The following is a 16801-nucleotide window of genomic DNA, read 5'->3' as shown; positions in this document are numbered from 1 at the left end:
TTGACCACCAGAACAAAGGCCTCCAGCTCTACAGCTTTGAACCACAGAGCCCTCTCTCTGCCCTGGTGTTCCATTTCCTATCTTGCCAGTTGCACCACTGGCGGTCAACAGCAGCCTCCTTTTATTCAGTTCAGGTTTTCATTAAGAGGAGCAGACCCCTTTTAATTACTAGTTGGCAAATGGCTAGCCTCACATGCTGTTAGGCTCCCAGTTGAGAGTGCATTCAGCCTGCAGAGTGAGCCGTGCTGGGTTGCATGCTGAAATAATTCACATCAGACGGCAGCCAAACTTTACATAATTCCTTCCTCACCGTGAACGGGTGTGGGAAAGTCATGAATCGTGACCCCTGTGCCTGAAAATGGGTGTTAATAATTGCAGAAGGAGAATTAAAATAACAACATTACTGTGACATCTACATCATTTGCACGTGAAACTTGTTCACCATGTTAATTCATATATTCATATGGGAATTTCTTTCCATTTCTTCCCTTCCCCTTTCCGGAATTTATTTACTTCTGCTGGGCCATGGTTCTACGGCAAGCTGTTAAGTGGGCTTGCCCATTTCGATCTTATATACAGTTCAGGTTCTGTGATTAATTGCATTATTAATTATCTTGGGTGAAAAAAATCTGTTATTGCATGGAACTTGACCTCTGTTCTCTAGTTAATTGGAAGCTAACACTGCTCTATGTAATTTTCTGCAAGCAGGAATCTGCCTCAAAAACTTAGCGGTATAGTAAATTTCAAGCAATCTCTGATATTCTGAAATCCTTTTTGATAGGTTGTACTAATATTTAAAGCAACATTAAATATTAGCTGTTTTAAGGGAGTCAAAATGTTCATTAAAACAAAGTACATCATTTGTAATATGGCTTAGACCTTTTTTAAAAAATTTCCAATTAAGGGACATCTACTTTGCACATCGTTGTGTTGTGGCGGCAAAACCCACGCAGACACGGAGAATGTGAAACTCCACATGGACAGTGACCCGGGGCCTGGATCGAACCTGGGTCCTCGGCGCTGTGAGTGAGTAGTGCTAACCACTGGCAACAGTGCCACCCATGTCTTGGACTTATGAATCCAAATCCACTGGGCGGCACGGTGGCGCAGTGGTTAGCACTGTGGCCTCAAGGTGCTGAGGACCTAGGTTCGATCCTGGCCCTGGGTCACTGTCTGTGTGGAGTTTACACATTCTCCACCTGTCTGTGTGGATCTCACACCCACAACCCAAAAGATGTGCAGGCTAGGTGGACTGGCCAAGCTAAATTGCCCCTTAATTGGAAAAAAAGGAATTGGGTACTCTAAATTTAAAAAAAATAATTCAAATCCATGTGCCAAATCTTATGTGTTGGATCGTAAAGGATACACAACAATCACCAACCTTTGAAATTAATGATTAATACACTTGAAATTAGTTTCCATTCGTTGGAAACAGCTATAATCTGGTGAGTGTGGTCGTCTATCAACATACAACTCCAGTCAAATGTAATTTCAAGAATAAGTGAAATTAAATTAAATAACCAGTTTTTGATGCGATATATTGAAACTTGTAAACAAGTACTGATAGGTTAAATTGGCTAATGCATACTTACAGCTCTTGAATCAACAGCTGCATACATGATATCCATCCATCCTTTAAATGTTGCCTAAATAAATAAAACACAAAATAAATAAAACACATCACTTAATTCAAAACTATGAAATTGTAGCAAGAAAAACTGTTACCTTAATGCACATTAGCATTTCTAATATTTCCATTAAAATTTAAAACAATCTGCTCTTGCAACCTTCAAAATAGAACATAGAACAGTACAGCACAGAACAGGCCCTTCGGCCCTCGATGTTGTGCCGAGCAATGATCACCCTACTCAAACCCACGCATCCACCCTATATCCGTAACCCAACAACGCCCCCCCCCCCCCCCCCCCTCACTTTTTAGGACACTACAGGCAATTTATCATGGCCAATCCACCTAACCCGCACATCTTTGGACTATGGGAGGAAACCGGAGCACCCGGAGGAAACCCACGCACACACGGGGAGGACGTGCAGACTCCGCACAGACAGTGACCCAGCCGGGAACCGAACCTGGGACGCTGGAGCTGTGAAGCATTTATGCTAACCACCATGCTACCGTGCTGCCCCAAATACCTGTTGTATGAACTGTAGACCACAAAGTTTTGTTTTCATAGTGTACGCAGTAATACAGCAAGTATGAAAGTAAGTTATTTCTCCAGTGCTAATCTTATTTTAGCTTGGGCAGGATTCTCTGATCCTGAAGTTAAGTATTGACGCCGTCGTAAACGCCGTTGTGTTTCTCGATGGCGTCAACATGGCCTCAGAAGCAGCGATTCTGACCCCTACAGGGGACCAGCACAGTACTGGAGTGACCCATGCTGCTCCAGCTGCCGATACCGGCGTCAGATGGGCACCACGGGGCTGCGCATACGTAGTTGGACCGGCGCGAATGCCACGCATGCACGGTGGCTCCCTTCACCGCGCTGGCCCCGACGCAACATGGCGTAGGGCTACAGGGGCCGGTGCGGAACAAAAGAGGCCCCTAGCCCGAGAGGCCGGCCCGCCGATCGGTAGGCCCCAATTGCGGGCCAGGCCACAGCGGAGGCCCCCTGCGGGGTTGGACCCCACTCTCCCCCCCACCACCAGACCGCCCTGCATCCATTCACGCCAAGGCCCTGCGGGTAAGACCAGGTTAGAACGGCGTCGGCGAGACTCGTCCATCTCGGGCCGAGAATTGCCGGGGGGGGGGGTGGGGGGGTGGGGGGGGGGGGGGGGGAGACTGGCGCCGGCGCCCATTCTCCGCTCTCCGGAGAATCGGCGGACTGGCGTCGTGCGATTTGTGCCTGTTCCGGCGATTTTCCGGCCTGGCCTGGGCTGAGAGAATCCCGCCCGTTATCTTTGCTTCTACTTTTGAACTGCTGAATTATCACGTAATTGGAATACATCAATCCTTTTTACTTTGCTCATGCTGAACCATGGTGGAATCAGAAAAGAGCATAGACCATACTGTAAGATTTTCTAACTACTATTCACATGTGCTACACGCTGTGTAGATTCTTAATATCAACACAGATCAAAATATTGACATTTTAAATTTATAACTGAAGTTATTCATAAGTTTCTGATAATTTATGACACCTAATTAAAGTGAAAAGGTGCACACAATCCCCATCCATGGTTCAGATTTTGTGATAGTAATGGCAGGAAAAATCTTGGCGTTCGTCATGAGTACTCTTCTGGATTTGACAGAAACTTCTGCACATGCGGAATTAAATGCAGAAATCGAGAAGTTGTTGTCACTAATTCTGTACTTCTTCAGATGATGTGCTGCTTGAGCCCCCCCCCCCCCCCCCCGCAAGACTGTAATCAATTGGAAATCTATGAATTTACAAGACCGTAAAAGATTATGAAAAGGCCATCCTAAACAATTATAGAGTTATATTTCTTTGATTTATCTGCCAGCTTATCTTGAAATCCCTCTCTGATCTCTTACAGTTAAAGCTGACTGCGTTATCTCTACACAAATATTCAGGAACCATCCAGACATGCTTCCTGAGGGAACTAAGCAGTGCAGCATGCCAAGTCACTTGATGATTAGCCACACTATTGAATTCTTCGCAGTTCTCTAAATCATTCAGCCTAAGGTTAAGATCCTAAGGACTGAAGGCAATCGAGCATAATTAATTTGTTCAGCTCAGTAAACACTGCCACCAAATAATAGTTTTGGAAAAAACTAGACCGAGAAAACAGCAACATAAAGATTCAAACTAAATTCAGATAATCTTTAAGTCCGTCACAGGCACAATGTGGAGGAGGCCACACAGTTAAATCATTTGGTGTCTCACAATTTACATTTCGGTCTCTGAAAGGTCAAACTGATAGACAGTATCTTGGATTCATTTGAATGGATATCTGGTAAATGTAAAATAAAATGACTTGCTCAGTAAACGCCAATGTAGCTGTCATTTTCTGAACGCACCACAATGTAAATGCATTGCCTATTTGATATGTATCAATAATACATAAACATATGTAATTACCATTATGACTAGGGAAGTCTTGCCTGTTAGAAGTACATTCCAGAAATTGGGTGCAACCTGTACCAAAATAGGTAATATGTGCTGCTCAAAGGAAAAGCTTTTAACTCTGATTGTAACCTCAATTAACTGGAACATATGTAATGTTCACAATTAAAATATAGCACAGGTAAGAATTCATCTCTATGAATCCAATATACAAATTTTGAAACTTTACTTCGCTTAGAACCACTAAGGGCATCGATCTGTGGAGATAACTTATCCTCAAGGGTTACCGTTACTTTTTATTCTTTCATGGAACATGGGTGTCACTGGCTAGGATATCATTTTTGTTGCCCATCCATAGTTGCCGATTACTGTCCGATGTATATGTTAAGATACCCATGGATTTGTTATCTAAACTGGTCACATTAATCCCACACTTGTCCCCTGTGTGTTTCTTCAATCTTGCAGAAGTCAAAGTGATACACACACTTTTAAACTGAGGCTTGTTGCACCCATCAAGTTAATGTTCTTTATGATCTAGTAAATGAATGAACAGAATGTTTACAGTACAATTTTAACCCATTTTGTTATGCTCTTCATAACATAGGAAATAAAGCATACTATATCATCCCCAGGAGAGCGGCGGGGACACAATGAAAGAGTGCGAGGAGAGTGGCGGGGACACAGTGAGAGCGAGGAGAGTGGCGGGGACACAGTGAGAGCGAGGAGAGCGGCGGGGACACAGTGAGAGCGAGGAGAGCGGCGGGGACAAAGTGAGAGCGAGGAGAGCGGCGGGGACACAGTGAGAGCGAGGAGAGCGGCGGGGACACAATGAAAGAGTGCGAGGAGAGTGGCGGGGACACAGTGAGAGCGAGGAGAGCGGCGGGGACAAAGTGAGAGCGAGGCGAGCGGCGGGGACACAGTGAAAGAGCACGAGGAGAGCGGCGGGGACACAGGATAAAAGAGCGCGAGGAGAGCGGCAGGGACACAGCTGCCGGAGAAACGGCAGGGACACAGCTGCCGGAGAAGCGGCCTTCAGATTTTCGGCGGGGGCAGTGGCCAGGGGTCTGTCGGGAAGAGTGACATCACAGCAAAGCAGTGACCTGGTTGGCTGGTAAGGAAAGTGCTCCAATTAGCAGCAGCTGGGAGAAATTCAACTCTTCGTGTGTTGGTAAATATTGTGATTGGTGAGTAAAATCTTTATTCCTTTCACTTATTAATTATTTGATATTATATTTGTAGTCAGTTAAGGTAAAGTGTAAAAATGGCAGGAGATCCCAGACCCGTGTTATGCTCCTCGTCCTCAATGTGGGAGTTCAGGGATGCGGCCGATGCCCCTGACTCCTTCATGTGTGGGAAGTGTGTCCAGTTGCAGCTCCTGTTAGACCGCATGATGGCTCTGGAGCTGCGGATGGGCTCACTTTGGAGCATCTGCAATGCTGAGGAGGTCGTGGATAGCACGTTCAGTGACTTAGTCACACCGCAGATTAGGATTGGTGAGGGAGACAGGGAATGGGTGACCAAAAGGCAGAGAAAGAACAGGAAGGCAGTGCAGGTGTCCCCTGTGGTCATCTCCCTCCACAACAGGTATACCGTTTTGGATACTATTGGGGGAGATGACTCACCCGGGAAGGCAGTAGTAGTCAGGCTCATGGCACCATGGCTGGCCCTGCTGCACAGAAGGGCGGGAAAAAGACTGGCAGGGCTATAGTCATAGGGGATTCAATCGTAAGGGGAGTAGACAGGCGTTTCTGTGGTCAAAAACGAGACTCCCGAATGGTATGTTGCCTCCCGGGTGCACGGGTCAGGGATGTCTCAGATCGGCTGCAGGACATACTGAAGGGGGAGGGTGAACAGCCAGTTGTCGTGGTGCATATAGGCACCAACGATATAGGTAAAAAACGGGATGAGGTCCTACAATCAGAATTTAGGGAGTTAGGAGATAAGTTAAAAAGTAGGACCTCAAAGGTAGTAATCTCAGGATTGCTACCAGTGCAACGGGACAGTCAGAGTAGAAATTCAAGAATAGTCAGAATGAATATGTGGCTTGAGAGATGGTGCAGGAGGGAGGGCTTCAGATTTTTGGGACATTGGAACCGGTTCTGGGGGCGGTGGGACCATTACAAATCGGATGGTCTACACCTGGGCAGGACTGGAACCAATGTCCTAGGGAGTGCTTTTGCTAACACTGTTGCGGAGGTTTTAAACTAATGTGGCAGGGGGATGGGAACCAGATTAGGAAGTTAGAGGTCAGTAAAGAGGCAGCAACTAAAGCCAGTAAGGTACTAGATAATAAACTCAATGTGGCTAAAGGGAAGTGTAGGCAGGGAAGAGATGACCAACGCAAATGGACAGATGGTCTGAGGTGCATTTGTTTTAATGCGAGAACTGTAGCAGGTAAGGCAGATGAATTTAGGGCTTGGATTAGTACCTGGGAATATGATGTTATTGGTATTACTGAGACTTGGTTGAGGGAAGGGCAAGATTGGCAACTAAATATCTCAGGGTATAGATCAGGGGTGGGCAAACTACGGCCCGCGGGCCGCATGCGGCCCGCCAAAGGTCTTTATGTGGCCCACCAAGTCATTAAAAAAAAACTTTTTTAAAAAAAAACTTTTTTTTTAAATAATTTTTTTTCAAGGTTAATGGGGGGGGGGGGGGGGGTGGCTGTTGGATTACTTACTAGTATAGGGTGGATACGTTGACTTGAGTAGGGTGATAATTGCTCGGCACAACATCGAGGGCCGAAGGGCCTGTTCTGTGCTGTACTGTTCTATGTTCTATATGAGGCGCCCAGAATCATAACCGGGTGAAGTAATTATTTTACTTAATATACTATGCGGCCCTTTAAAATTGTGAATTTCTGAATGTGGCCCTTGCACGGAAAAGTTTGCCCACCCCTGGTATAGATGCTTCAGGAGGGATAGAGAGGGAGGTAATATGGGTGGAGGAGTTGCATTACTGGTCAGAGATGATATCACAGCTGTGATTAAGGAGGGCACGATGGAGGATTCGAGCACCGAGCAATATGGGTAGAGCTAAGAAATAGGAAGGGTGCAATAACATCGTTGGGACTTTACTACAGGCCTTCCAAAAGCGAGTGTGAAGTAGAGGTACAAATATGTAGACAGATTATAGAAAAATGTAGGCGCAATAGGGTGGTCGTGATGGGAGATTTTAACTTCCCCAACATTGAATGGAGTGTTGGAGGTGTAGATGGAGCAGAATTTGTAAGGAGCATCCAGGAGAGTTTTTTAGAGCAGTATGTAAATAGTCCAACTCGGGAAGGGGCCATACTGGACCTGGTATTGGGGAATGATCCCGGCCAGGTGGGTGAAGTTTCAGTCAGTGATTACTTTGGGAATAGTGATCACAATTCCGTAAATTTTAGAATACTCATGGACAAAGACGAGAGTGATCCTAAAGGAAGAGTGCTAAATTGGTGAAAGGCCAAGTATAACAAAATTCGGCAGGAGCTAGGGAATGTGGATTGGGAGCAGCTGTTTAAGGGTAAATCCACATTTGAAATGTGGGATTCTTTTAAGGAAAGGTTGATTAGAGTGCAGGACAGATATGTCCCTGCGAAAATGAGGGATAGAAATGGCAAGATTAGGGAACCATGGATGACAGGTGGAATTGTGAGACTAGCTAAGGTAGAAAAAGGAAGCATAGCATCTAGGCAACTTAAAACTGATGAAGCTTTGGAGGAATATCGGGAAAGTAGGACAAATCTCAATCGCACAATAAAGAGGGCTAAAAGGGGTCATGAAATATCTTTGGCTAACAGGGTTAAGGAAAATCCCAAAGCCTTTTATTCATTTATAAGGAGGAAGAGAGTAACTAGAGAAAGGATTGGCCCACTCAAAGACAAAAGAGGGAATTAATGCGTGGAGTCAGAGGAAATGGGTGAGATTCTTAATGAGTACTTTGCATCGGTATTCACCAAGGAGAGGGACATGACGGATGTTGAGGCTAGGGATGGATGTTTAAATACTCTGGGTCAAGTCAGCAGAAGGAAGGGGGAAGTTTTGGGTATTCTAAAAGGCATTAAGGTGAACAAGTCCCCAGGTCTGGATGGGATCTAACCCAGGTTACTGAGGGAAGCGAGGGATGAAATAGCTGGGGCCTTAACAGATATCTTTGCAGCAGGCTTGAGCACGGATGAGGTCCCGGAGGACTGGAGAATTGCTAATGTTGTCCCTTTGTTTAAGAAGGGTAGCAGGGATAATCCAGGGAATTATAGACCTGTGAGCTTGACGTCAGTGGTAGGCAAACTGTTGAAGAAGATACTGAGGGATATGATCTATTCACATTTGGAAGAAAATAGACTTATCAGTGATAGGCAGCATGGTTTTGTGCAGGGAAGGTCATGTCTTACAAACCTAATAGAATTCTTTGAGGAAGTGACAAAGTTAATTGATGAGGGAAGGGCTGTAGATGTCATATACATGGACTTCAGTAAGGCGTTTGAAAAGTTTCCCATGGCAGGTTGATGGAAAAAGTGAAGTTGTATGGTGTTCAGGGTGTACTAGCTAGATCAGGGGTGGGGAAACTATGGCCCGCGGGCCGTCTTTATGCGGCCCACCAAGATCAAGTCATATGAGGCGCCCAGAATCATAACTGGGTGAAGCGCCATTTTTGAAAAGTAGAGAAAAAGAGGGCTAAAGGCAGGATGTCGTCGGGGGGAAGCGCTGACATATATGCCGCACGCTAATTGGTTACAACCGACACTACTACGACCATCCTATTGGTCGCACCCAACTATACCCACCAATAAGACAGCCCCGCTCATCTACGCTCGCCCGCACTGTTGACTCTGCTAGGCTCATGACTCGGATGTGCTTCTGTTGGCTTCCCGCGTGACCACACTCTGGCTCAGTCCGTAAAGCTTGAAAAAAAAGTTTTTTTGTAAGGACTTTCAACCCTATTTGCACTGAAAATACTGGAAATTTCATGTTCGAATCTGTTAGACTCGTATATTACAAGGTAGTGTTATCTGCAATAAAACTAGTGTCCTGGCAGATGCCAAAGAGATAAGACGTGCCCATTATAAGCTCTTCATACAAGCCTTTAGTAAAGAAAAAAGAGTGGGACATTTTATTTCAGACTAGCTTTTATTATCTTACAAACTTTACCCCAAATGAGTTGTTCGAGGTTATCTAAAAAGCAAAAAATTGAAGACGAATGCTGTGTTTTTAACAAAGAGTGGACTGAAATGTATTTCTTTACTGACGTTGGAGTTAAAGCTGTATGTTTGATTTGTCATGAAACAGTTGCTGTGTTCAAGGAATACAATTTGAAACGGCACTTTCAAACCAAGCACGCTAACTTTGGACACAATTTATCAAAGCAAGAACTGCAAAAGAAAGCAACTGATCTGGTAAAAAGTTTGAAGCAACAGCAAAATGTGTTTGAGAAAACTTCATCTTTACAAAGGAACGCGACAAAGGCAAGTTTTGTATTGGCCAATAAAATTGCAAAGCAAAACAAGTCATTTGCAGAAGCAGAATTTATTAAAGATTGCACGGTTGATGCTGTCAGTGTTGTGTGTCCTGAAGCTAAGTCAAAAGTAGAAGCCATATCTCTCTCACGAAGAACTATTGTTCGTCGCGTAGATGCAATTGCAGTGAATATTCAAGAACAGCTGTTGACAGCCAGTGGTAGTTTTCAGTGGTTTTCTATTGCTTTAGATGAGAGTACTGATATTCAGGATACTGCTCAGTTACTCATTTACATCAGAGGAATTGACGAAAACTTTGAGATTACAGAGGAATTGTTATCTATGGAGTCTCTCAAAGACACAGTTACTGGAAAAGATTTGTACAACAGTGTAATTAACAGTCTAATCAGGTCTGGATTAAGCCTGGATAAACTGGCAAGTATTACAACTGATGGTGCTCCTTCACTCACATGTAAACATTCTGGCCTTGTGAAGTTGATGAATGATAAAATCAAAGAAGATTTTCCACTACACAGTGCGTTATCTTTTCACTGCATCATACATCAAGAAAGCCTCTGTAAATCTTCTTTAAAACTCAAACATGTTATGGATCCAGTGGTGCGTGCAGTGAATTTAATAAGAGCACGGGGACTGAAACACAGGCAATTCCGAAGTTTCTTGGAAGACATCGAGGCAGATTTTACCGATGTGCTGTACCACACAAATGTCCGCTGGTTAAGCATGGGAAAAGTACTAAAGAGGGTGTGGGACCTCAAAGCAAAGATTGTCATGTTTTTCAATATGAAAGACATCTCTTGTGACTTTTCAAAGGAAATGGAGAGTGACGAATGGGTTTGTGATTTTGCATTTGCTGTGGACATAATGAAAAAGCTGAATGAGCTAAACACAAAACTACAAGGCAAAGCTGTATTTGCTCATGAATTGTACCTGGAAGTGAAAGCCTTTCAATCGAAACTCAAACTTTTTACCAAGCAGCTGAATGAGCAAAACTTTTTTCATTTTCCTCTGTTGAAAACACGAGCAGTTACACAAGCATTATCGCACAAGTACAGTTCCCAGTTGATGGCTTTAAAAGAGGAATTTATCAGAAGATTTGCTGATTTCAAGGCAATTGAAGGACAATTCGGTTTGCTCAGCTCACCTTTTGCCTGTGACATTGAAACAGCTACTGAAGAACTGCAGATGGAACTGATTGATTTGCAAGCCTCTTTAAAGAGGATGTTTGAAAGTAAACCACTGGTCGAGTTTTATGCATCGCTGCATTCAGAAAAGTTTCAAAATCTTAAAAAATTTGCAAGAAAGATGTTTGTGTTGTTTGCATCAACTTACATTTGTGAGCAGACTTTCTCTATAATGAAAGTTAACAAGTCAAAGAACAGATCACTTCTCACAGACTCAAATCTTCAGTCAGTGTTAAGGATCAGCACAAGCAACTTGACACCTGATTTTAACAAACTGGTAAATGACTGCAGTCAGATGCATCATTCTCATTAACATTGTTCTGTTACTTACTGAGTTACTTTGTTTTTCAAATAAATGTGTTTCATGTGAAGTTTCTACTTTAAAATATTAATTAATAAAAATTAATTGCTTTTTTTTCTTTAAACTGAGTTACTTTGTTTTTCAAATAAATGTGTTTCATGTAAAGTTTCTACTTTAAAATATTAATTAATAAAAATTAATTGCTTTTTTTTCTTTAAAAACCTTTTATTTTGGCTATTTTAAATATTAATTATTTTACTTAATATACTATGCGGCCCTTTAAAATTGTGAATTTCTGAATGTGGCCCTTGCACGGAAAAGTTTGCCCACCCCTGAGCTAGATGGATAAAGAACTGGCTGGGTAACAGGAGACAGAGAGTAGTGGTAGAAGGGAGTGTCTCAAAATGGAGAAAGGTGACTAGTGGTGTTCCACAGGGATCCGTGCTCGGACCACTGTTGTTTGTGATATACATAAATGATCTGGAGGAAGGTATAGGTGGTCTGATTAGCAAGTTTGCAGATGATACTAAGATTGGTGGAGTTGCAGATATGGAGGACTGTCAGAGAATACAGCAAAATATAGATAGATTGGAGAGTTGGGCAGAGAAATGGCAGATGGAATTCAATCCAGGCAAATGCGAGGTGATGCATTTTGGAAGATCTAATTTAAGAGCGGACTATACGGTCAATGGAAGAGTCCTGGGAAAAATTGATGTACAGAGAGATCTGGGAGTTCAGGTCCATTGTACCCTGAAGGTGGCAACGCAGGTCGATAGAGTGGTCAAGAAGGCATACAGCATGCTTGCCTTCATTGGACGGGGTATTGAGTACAAGAGTCGGCAGGTCATGTTACAGTTGTATATGACTTTGGTTAGGCCACATTTGGAATACTGCGTGCACTTCTGGTCGCCACATCACCAGAAGGATGTGGATGCTTTAGAGACGGTGCAGAGGAGGTTCACCAGGATGTTGCCTGGTATGGAGAGTGCTAGCTATGAAGAAAGGTTGAGTAGATTAGGATTGTTTTCGTTGGAAAGACGAAGGTTGAGGGGGCACCTGATTGAGGTCTACAAAATTATGAGAGTTATGGGCAGGGTGGATAGCAACAAGCTTTTTCCAAGAGTGGGGGTGTCAATTATAAGGGGTCACGATTTCAAGGTGAGAGGGGGAGATTTTAAGGGAGATGTGCGTGGAAAGTTTTTTACGCAGAGGGTGGTGGGTGCCTGGAACGCTTTGCCAGCGGAGGTGGTAGAGGTTGGCATGACAGCATCATTTAAGATGCATCTAGACAGATATATGAACGGGCGGGGAACAGAGGGAAGTAGATCCTTGGAAAATAGCGACAGGTTTAGATAAAAGATCTGGATCGGCGCAGGCTGGGAGGGCCGAAGGGCCTGTTCCTGTGCTGTAATTTTCTTTGTTCTTTGTTCTCTTGTGTGCTAAATATACTTATCTGACTATTACTTTTCTGAAGTTATTTGGGGGGAAAAGGGAAATTCACCTCCTGTGTTAATTACTATTCCAGGTTTTTCGAGGCAATATACAGCAACATTCCCAAGAATAGCAATATGATAACGACTAGACAATATTTATTTTGTGATCTTGATTTACGGTTAGATATTGACCAGGAAACCAGGGATCATTGCCCTGCTTGTCTTATAAATAGGGTCATGGGATCTTTTATATCTACCAAAGTGGGTAGATGCGTCCTTAGTTTAATGTCTCATCTGAAAGATGCCACCTCCAACAGTGCAGCAGTCTCTTAGTACTGAATTGGAGTGTAAGCCTTGATTTTTATGCCCAAGTTCTGAAGTGGAACTTGAACATGTGACTCAGAGACGAAATTGCTACCTACTGAGCCATGGTTGATTTTGGGTTCCCAAAGATCTCTTGAGAATTTTCCATAATTGTGTCTTTCAACAATTTTGAGAACCCCATGAAAAGAAAGGCGGAAACTTGTTGATAAATTAAAAGGGAATAACACTACAATTAATCACAATAAATATATTGTACATACAGGCCTTTATAATATTGTTCACATTAATAGGGAAATGCATTTGTAGGATCTTATTATGCATGTTATTTTAACAGAGGTGCTAATTCATTTACAATAAGTGAGTTAAAGTCTCCATTGAAATAATGACCAAAGGAATTTCATACAAAATACATTAAGTGTTGTTTTTTTTTTGAGAAGTTGATATGTTTAGAAAGTGTAAAATATGGATCACTTCACGAATTTTGAGTGTCACCCTTGCACAGGCGCCATGCTAATCTTCTCTGTATCGTTCCAATTTTAGTATATGTGCTGCCGAAGCGAGCACAACATTAAGTGTTGTTAACCTACATATTCTTAATTAATAAAAGCAATATTGAACACCATTAATTTTCAGTCTTTTTAAATTGTTTGTTTATAACAACGGGAAGAATAAGAAATATTTTGTCTTGTGCGCAAAGCATTCTCTGAAATGTTAATTAAACTGTATATACGACGTTCATCTTCTGTTTTTCTGATTGTAGAAAGATCAGTGTTCACTCATCTGGTTTAGCTCACCAGGCTAAATCGCTGGCTTTTAAAGCAGACCAAGCAGGCCAGCAGCACGGTTCGATTCCTGTACCAGTCTCCCCGGACAGGCGCCGGAATGTGGCGACTAGGGGCTTTTCACAGTAACTTCATTGAAGTCTACTCGTGACAATAAGCGATTTTCATTTCATTTTCATTTTTAAGAGGGTGCACTTCAGTGGGCGAATGGAGTCATCCCCACCCCATCACCCTGGGTCCTGTCCCCACTTTCCATCCCTCCATACACATTCCTTTCCTTTGGCTACGTTTTGCAAGTTTTTCTTTGGCAAAGGTGTGCACACCTCTTCCAATGGCAATATTTTGCAATATGCAACATGGTATATTTATTCTATCAAGATGCTCAACTTTTCTGTGCTGCATCACTCATGGTCCAATGCTAAAAATTAGTTTGGAGGGCAATGGTCCAGTGAATTGTTTTCTGTTTTGCAAATGTGAATCATTGTAGGCTCTTTCCTGTGGAATCTAGAGATTCACAAATTATCAGTCATGTTTTAAACAGGTATTTAATGTCTCCTTGAAAACAACTTTACATTTGTTTTTATTTTCAACAATTGGGGAAATCCTGATTCATTTAAAGTTTGAGCATGTTAAGTACTCTCCAAAACCATCATCTATTTTACCAGTGGTTATTTGCTGCCTGAAAGAGGAGTAAAACTTTTCTGTTTCTCAGGTGATTAATAAGGGGATCAGGGGTTATGGGGAGAAGTCAGGAGAATGGAGATAAGAAGAATATCAGCCATGATTGAATGGCGGAGCAGATACGATGGGCCGAGTGGCTTAATTCTGTTCCTATGTCTTATGGTCTTGTGGTTGAAGGTGTCAGAAACTGCATACGGCAAAAATGCGAATGGAGGTTGCAGGAGTGTTTCCAAGGCATGAGTGTTGAGCTAGCTTTTAAGTGGGGGTTCTCCCTCTTAGTTACAGCTCAGCTGAACACACAGATCTGCAGACACATCAACTCCGGTTATGACGATTTATTTTCTCAAGCCTGGTCCACGCATGTGGGAGGGTGATTTGGATAAATGCCAAAATCACTCTGCCTGACACTTGTACAAACACACCAACTATACAGTTTTCCGAAAATCAATAACCCACCCGAGTTGGACTTGATCGAATCCTTGGAGCTGTCAATTTTATATTGACCAGTGAAATTTACTGTAAGCAAAATGATTATTGTGATCAGCTCATAATTTAACCCCATCCTGCCACCTGTTATTTACTAGGATACTGTGTCCATTATAAAGTTGTTTATCTGAAATTCCCATCTTCAGTGTCCTGCCTACTTCATTGTTCATCTGGGGGTAGGATGCCAAAGTTGGTTACTCTTTATACCATAGATTGTCTAAGACAGGATATTGGGGACACTGATAAGAATTGTTTACTGAGCTGTGTTATTGCTGACCACACTACTTCTGTCTAATCCTATTTGTCTCAAAAACATGGGCAATTTCGCTAGTTTAAATCCCATCATGCATTGTGGCCACTGCTTGTAGCAAAAGTTTGAATGCTTATTACTGTTATGTTCGAAAAATACATGTTTAATGGATAATAATGATTACTAGGTATACTTTCTATGATTAATCTCAATCCTTAATAAACTAGTTTATGTAGAACTCTTCTAGTGTTATCCTCGCTATTCAGTTTTAAAGGGTCTCATCTCAGGACATCCACTTTCAGAAGTGTTTACTTGTAGCCTGCAAAATTGTCTCTTGATAGATGGCGCAACTATTCACAGCTGTGCTATTGCTCCATGATTATGCTTGGCAAAGTAATGTTGTGGTTTGCTGTTGCCTTCCGAATTACGTCTGACCAGGAAACTCTCCTCCTCTTACCATCTGCCACCATGTATATCAGAAGGATTTGCAGGCTAATAATCAACATGTTTGGCCATATTATGAATGCACCTACTGTGGCCATCAAGTCTTACCACTGCACCATAAGACCTCCCCCATTGACCCGCTCTATCAAAAGTTTATTTCCCTCAAATTCCCATCCAATTTCCCTTTGAAATAATTGTTTATCTTCACACCCACTAGTCACTGAGACAGCAAGGTCTAGAGCACTACCACTTCCTCCCAACCTTGCCAGCATCTCTTTCCAAAAATCTTAAATCTGTAAACCCTTTTCCTTGTACCATCAGCTAAAGGAACAGCTTTTCCCTGTCTGGCTTATCTAAGCCGTTCATAATCTCGTACACTTTTATCGAATCTCTCCACAATCTCTTTTGCTCCAAGGAAATATTAATCAGCATCGGAACTTCCAGTGATGACCATGGTGTGAGTGGTCGCACCTGCTTGAAGGCGTAGAAAAGAGCTCTTTTTACCTGAAATCGGGTGTAACTTTGACGGAAAAGTGTAGCTGAATGTTGGAGGAGAAGATCCCCCACGGAGTTGTATGTCTGCTGGTTACCAAACCCGGCAGACGGTGAAAGACCTGGCCAAGGAGTTGGAAGAGACCTGTGGCGCAGCAGCTATTGGAAAGGTGATGGAGGGGGAAGGATAAGTGCAAGCTTGAAAGCCCCAGAGGAACAGTTGATGGCCTTCATAAAGGAAGAGTTCCATCAACAGAGGAAGGTGATGCAGGAAGATCGATCGAAGGCTATCAAAGGGGCTGTGGCACGCTGAAGGTCTCGATGGAGAGGGTGGAGTTGGAGCACAGCTAAAGAGTGGAGAGTGCAGACTCTCCGGCCTGCCTGAAGGAGTGGAAGGTACGAGTGTCAGGGGATACATTTTGAGAATGCTGGCAGGGCTAGTAGCGGAGGGGGTGCTGGACAAGGCCTCTGAAGTGTACAGAGCACACAGGTCTCTGAGGCAGAAGCCAAGAGCCGGGGAGCCGCTGCAGGCAGTGGTCGTAAGACTTCAAAAGCTCATGGAGAAAGAGAAGATCCTGCAGAGGGCCAGGGAGAAGCGGAACTGTGAATGGGAGGGGAACAAGGTCCGAATATACCAGAACAATGGAGCTGAATGAGCAAAATGGCGTGGGGGATCAACAGGACCAAGGTGATGTTATATCAGCGGCAGATCAGTTTAGGGGTGTTCTATCCAACGAAGTTATGGGTCACTTATGATGACCAGGAACATTATTTTGAGATCCCAGAAGTGGCCAATGACTTTATCAAGGAGCATAAACTGCAAGAGAACAGAAGAATGTTGGGAAATAATGGAAAATATGAGTAGAGCGGAGGTTGGAGGCAAGGAGGGGTTTTTTGTTTCCGACGTGGAGGGTTTTTCTTTTTTC

General features: G+C 43.2%; 1 protein-coding gene and 1 non-coding gene across 15 annotated transcripts in view; both read right to left on the bottom strand.

Annotated features, from left to right (window-relative positions):
• Window positions 1–16801, bottom strand: part of scn1laa (sodium channel, voltage-gated, type I-like, alpha) — a 379612-nt gene that overhangs the window by 36246 nt on the left and 326565 nt on the right. For all 14 annotated transcript variants that reach the window (XM_038789700.1, XM_038789708.1, XM_038789701.1 and 11 more), the window contains one exon: window positions 1593–1646. In XM_038789700.1, coding sequence (XP_038645628.1) covers window positions 1593–1646 — 54 coding nt within the window. The remainder of the gene's footprint in view (window positions 1–1592; window positions 1647–16801) is intronic.
• On the bottom strand, window positions 13197–13304 carry LOC119962563. The gene has a single exon (XR_005459916.1). It is a non-coding gene; the product is annotated as a U6 spliceosomal RNA (small nuclear RNA).

The sequence above is a fragment of the Scyliorhinus canicula genome, chromosome 2, assembly GCF_902713615.1.
Source record: "Scyliorhinus canicula chromosome 2, sScyCan1.1, whole genome shotgun sequence".
NCBI lineage: Eukaryota > Metazoa > Chordata > Chondrichthyes > Carcharhiniformes > Scyliorhinidae > Scyliorhinus > Scyliorhinus canicula.
The sequence above is the reverse complement of the archived record's forward strand: the minus strand, read 5'-3'. Positions and strand labels throughout refer to the sequence as shown.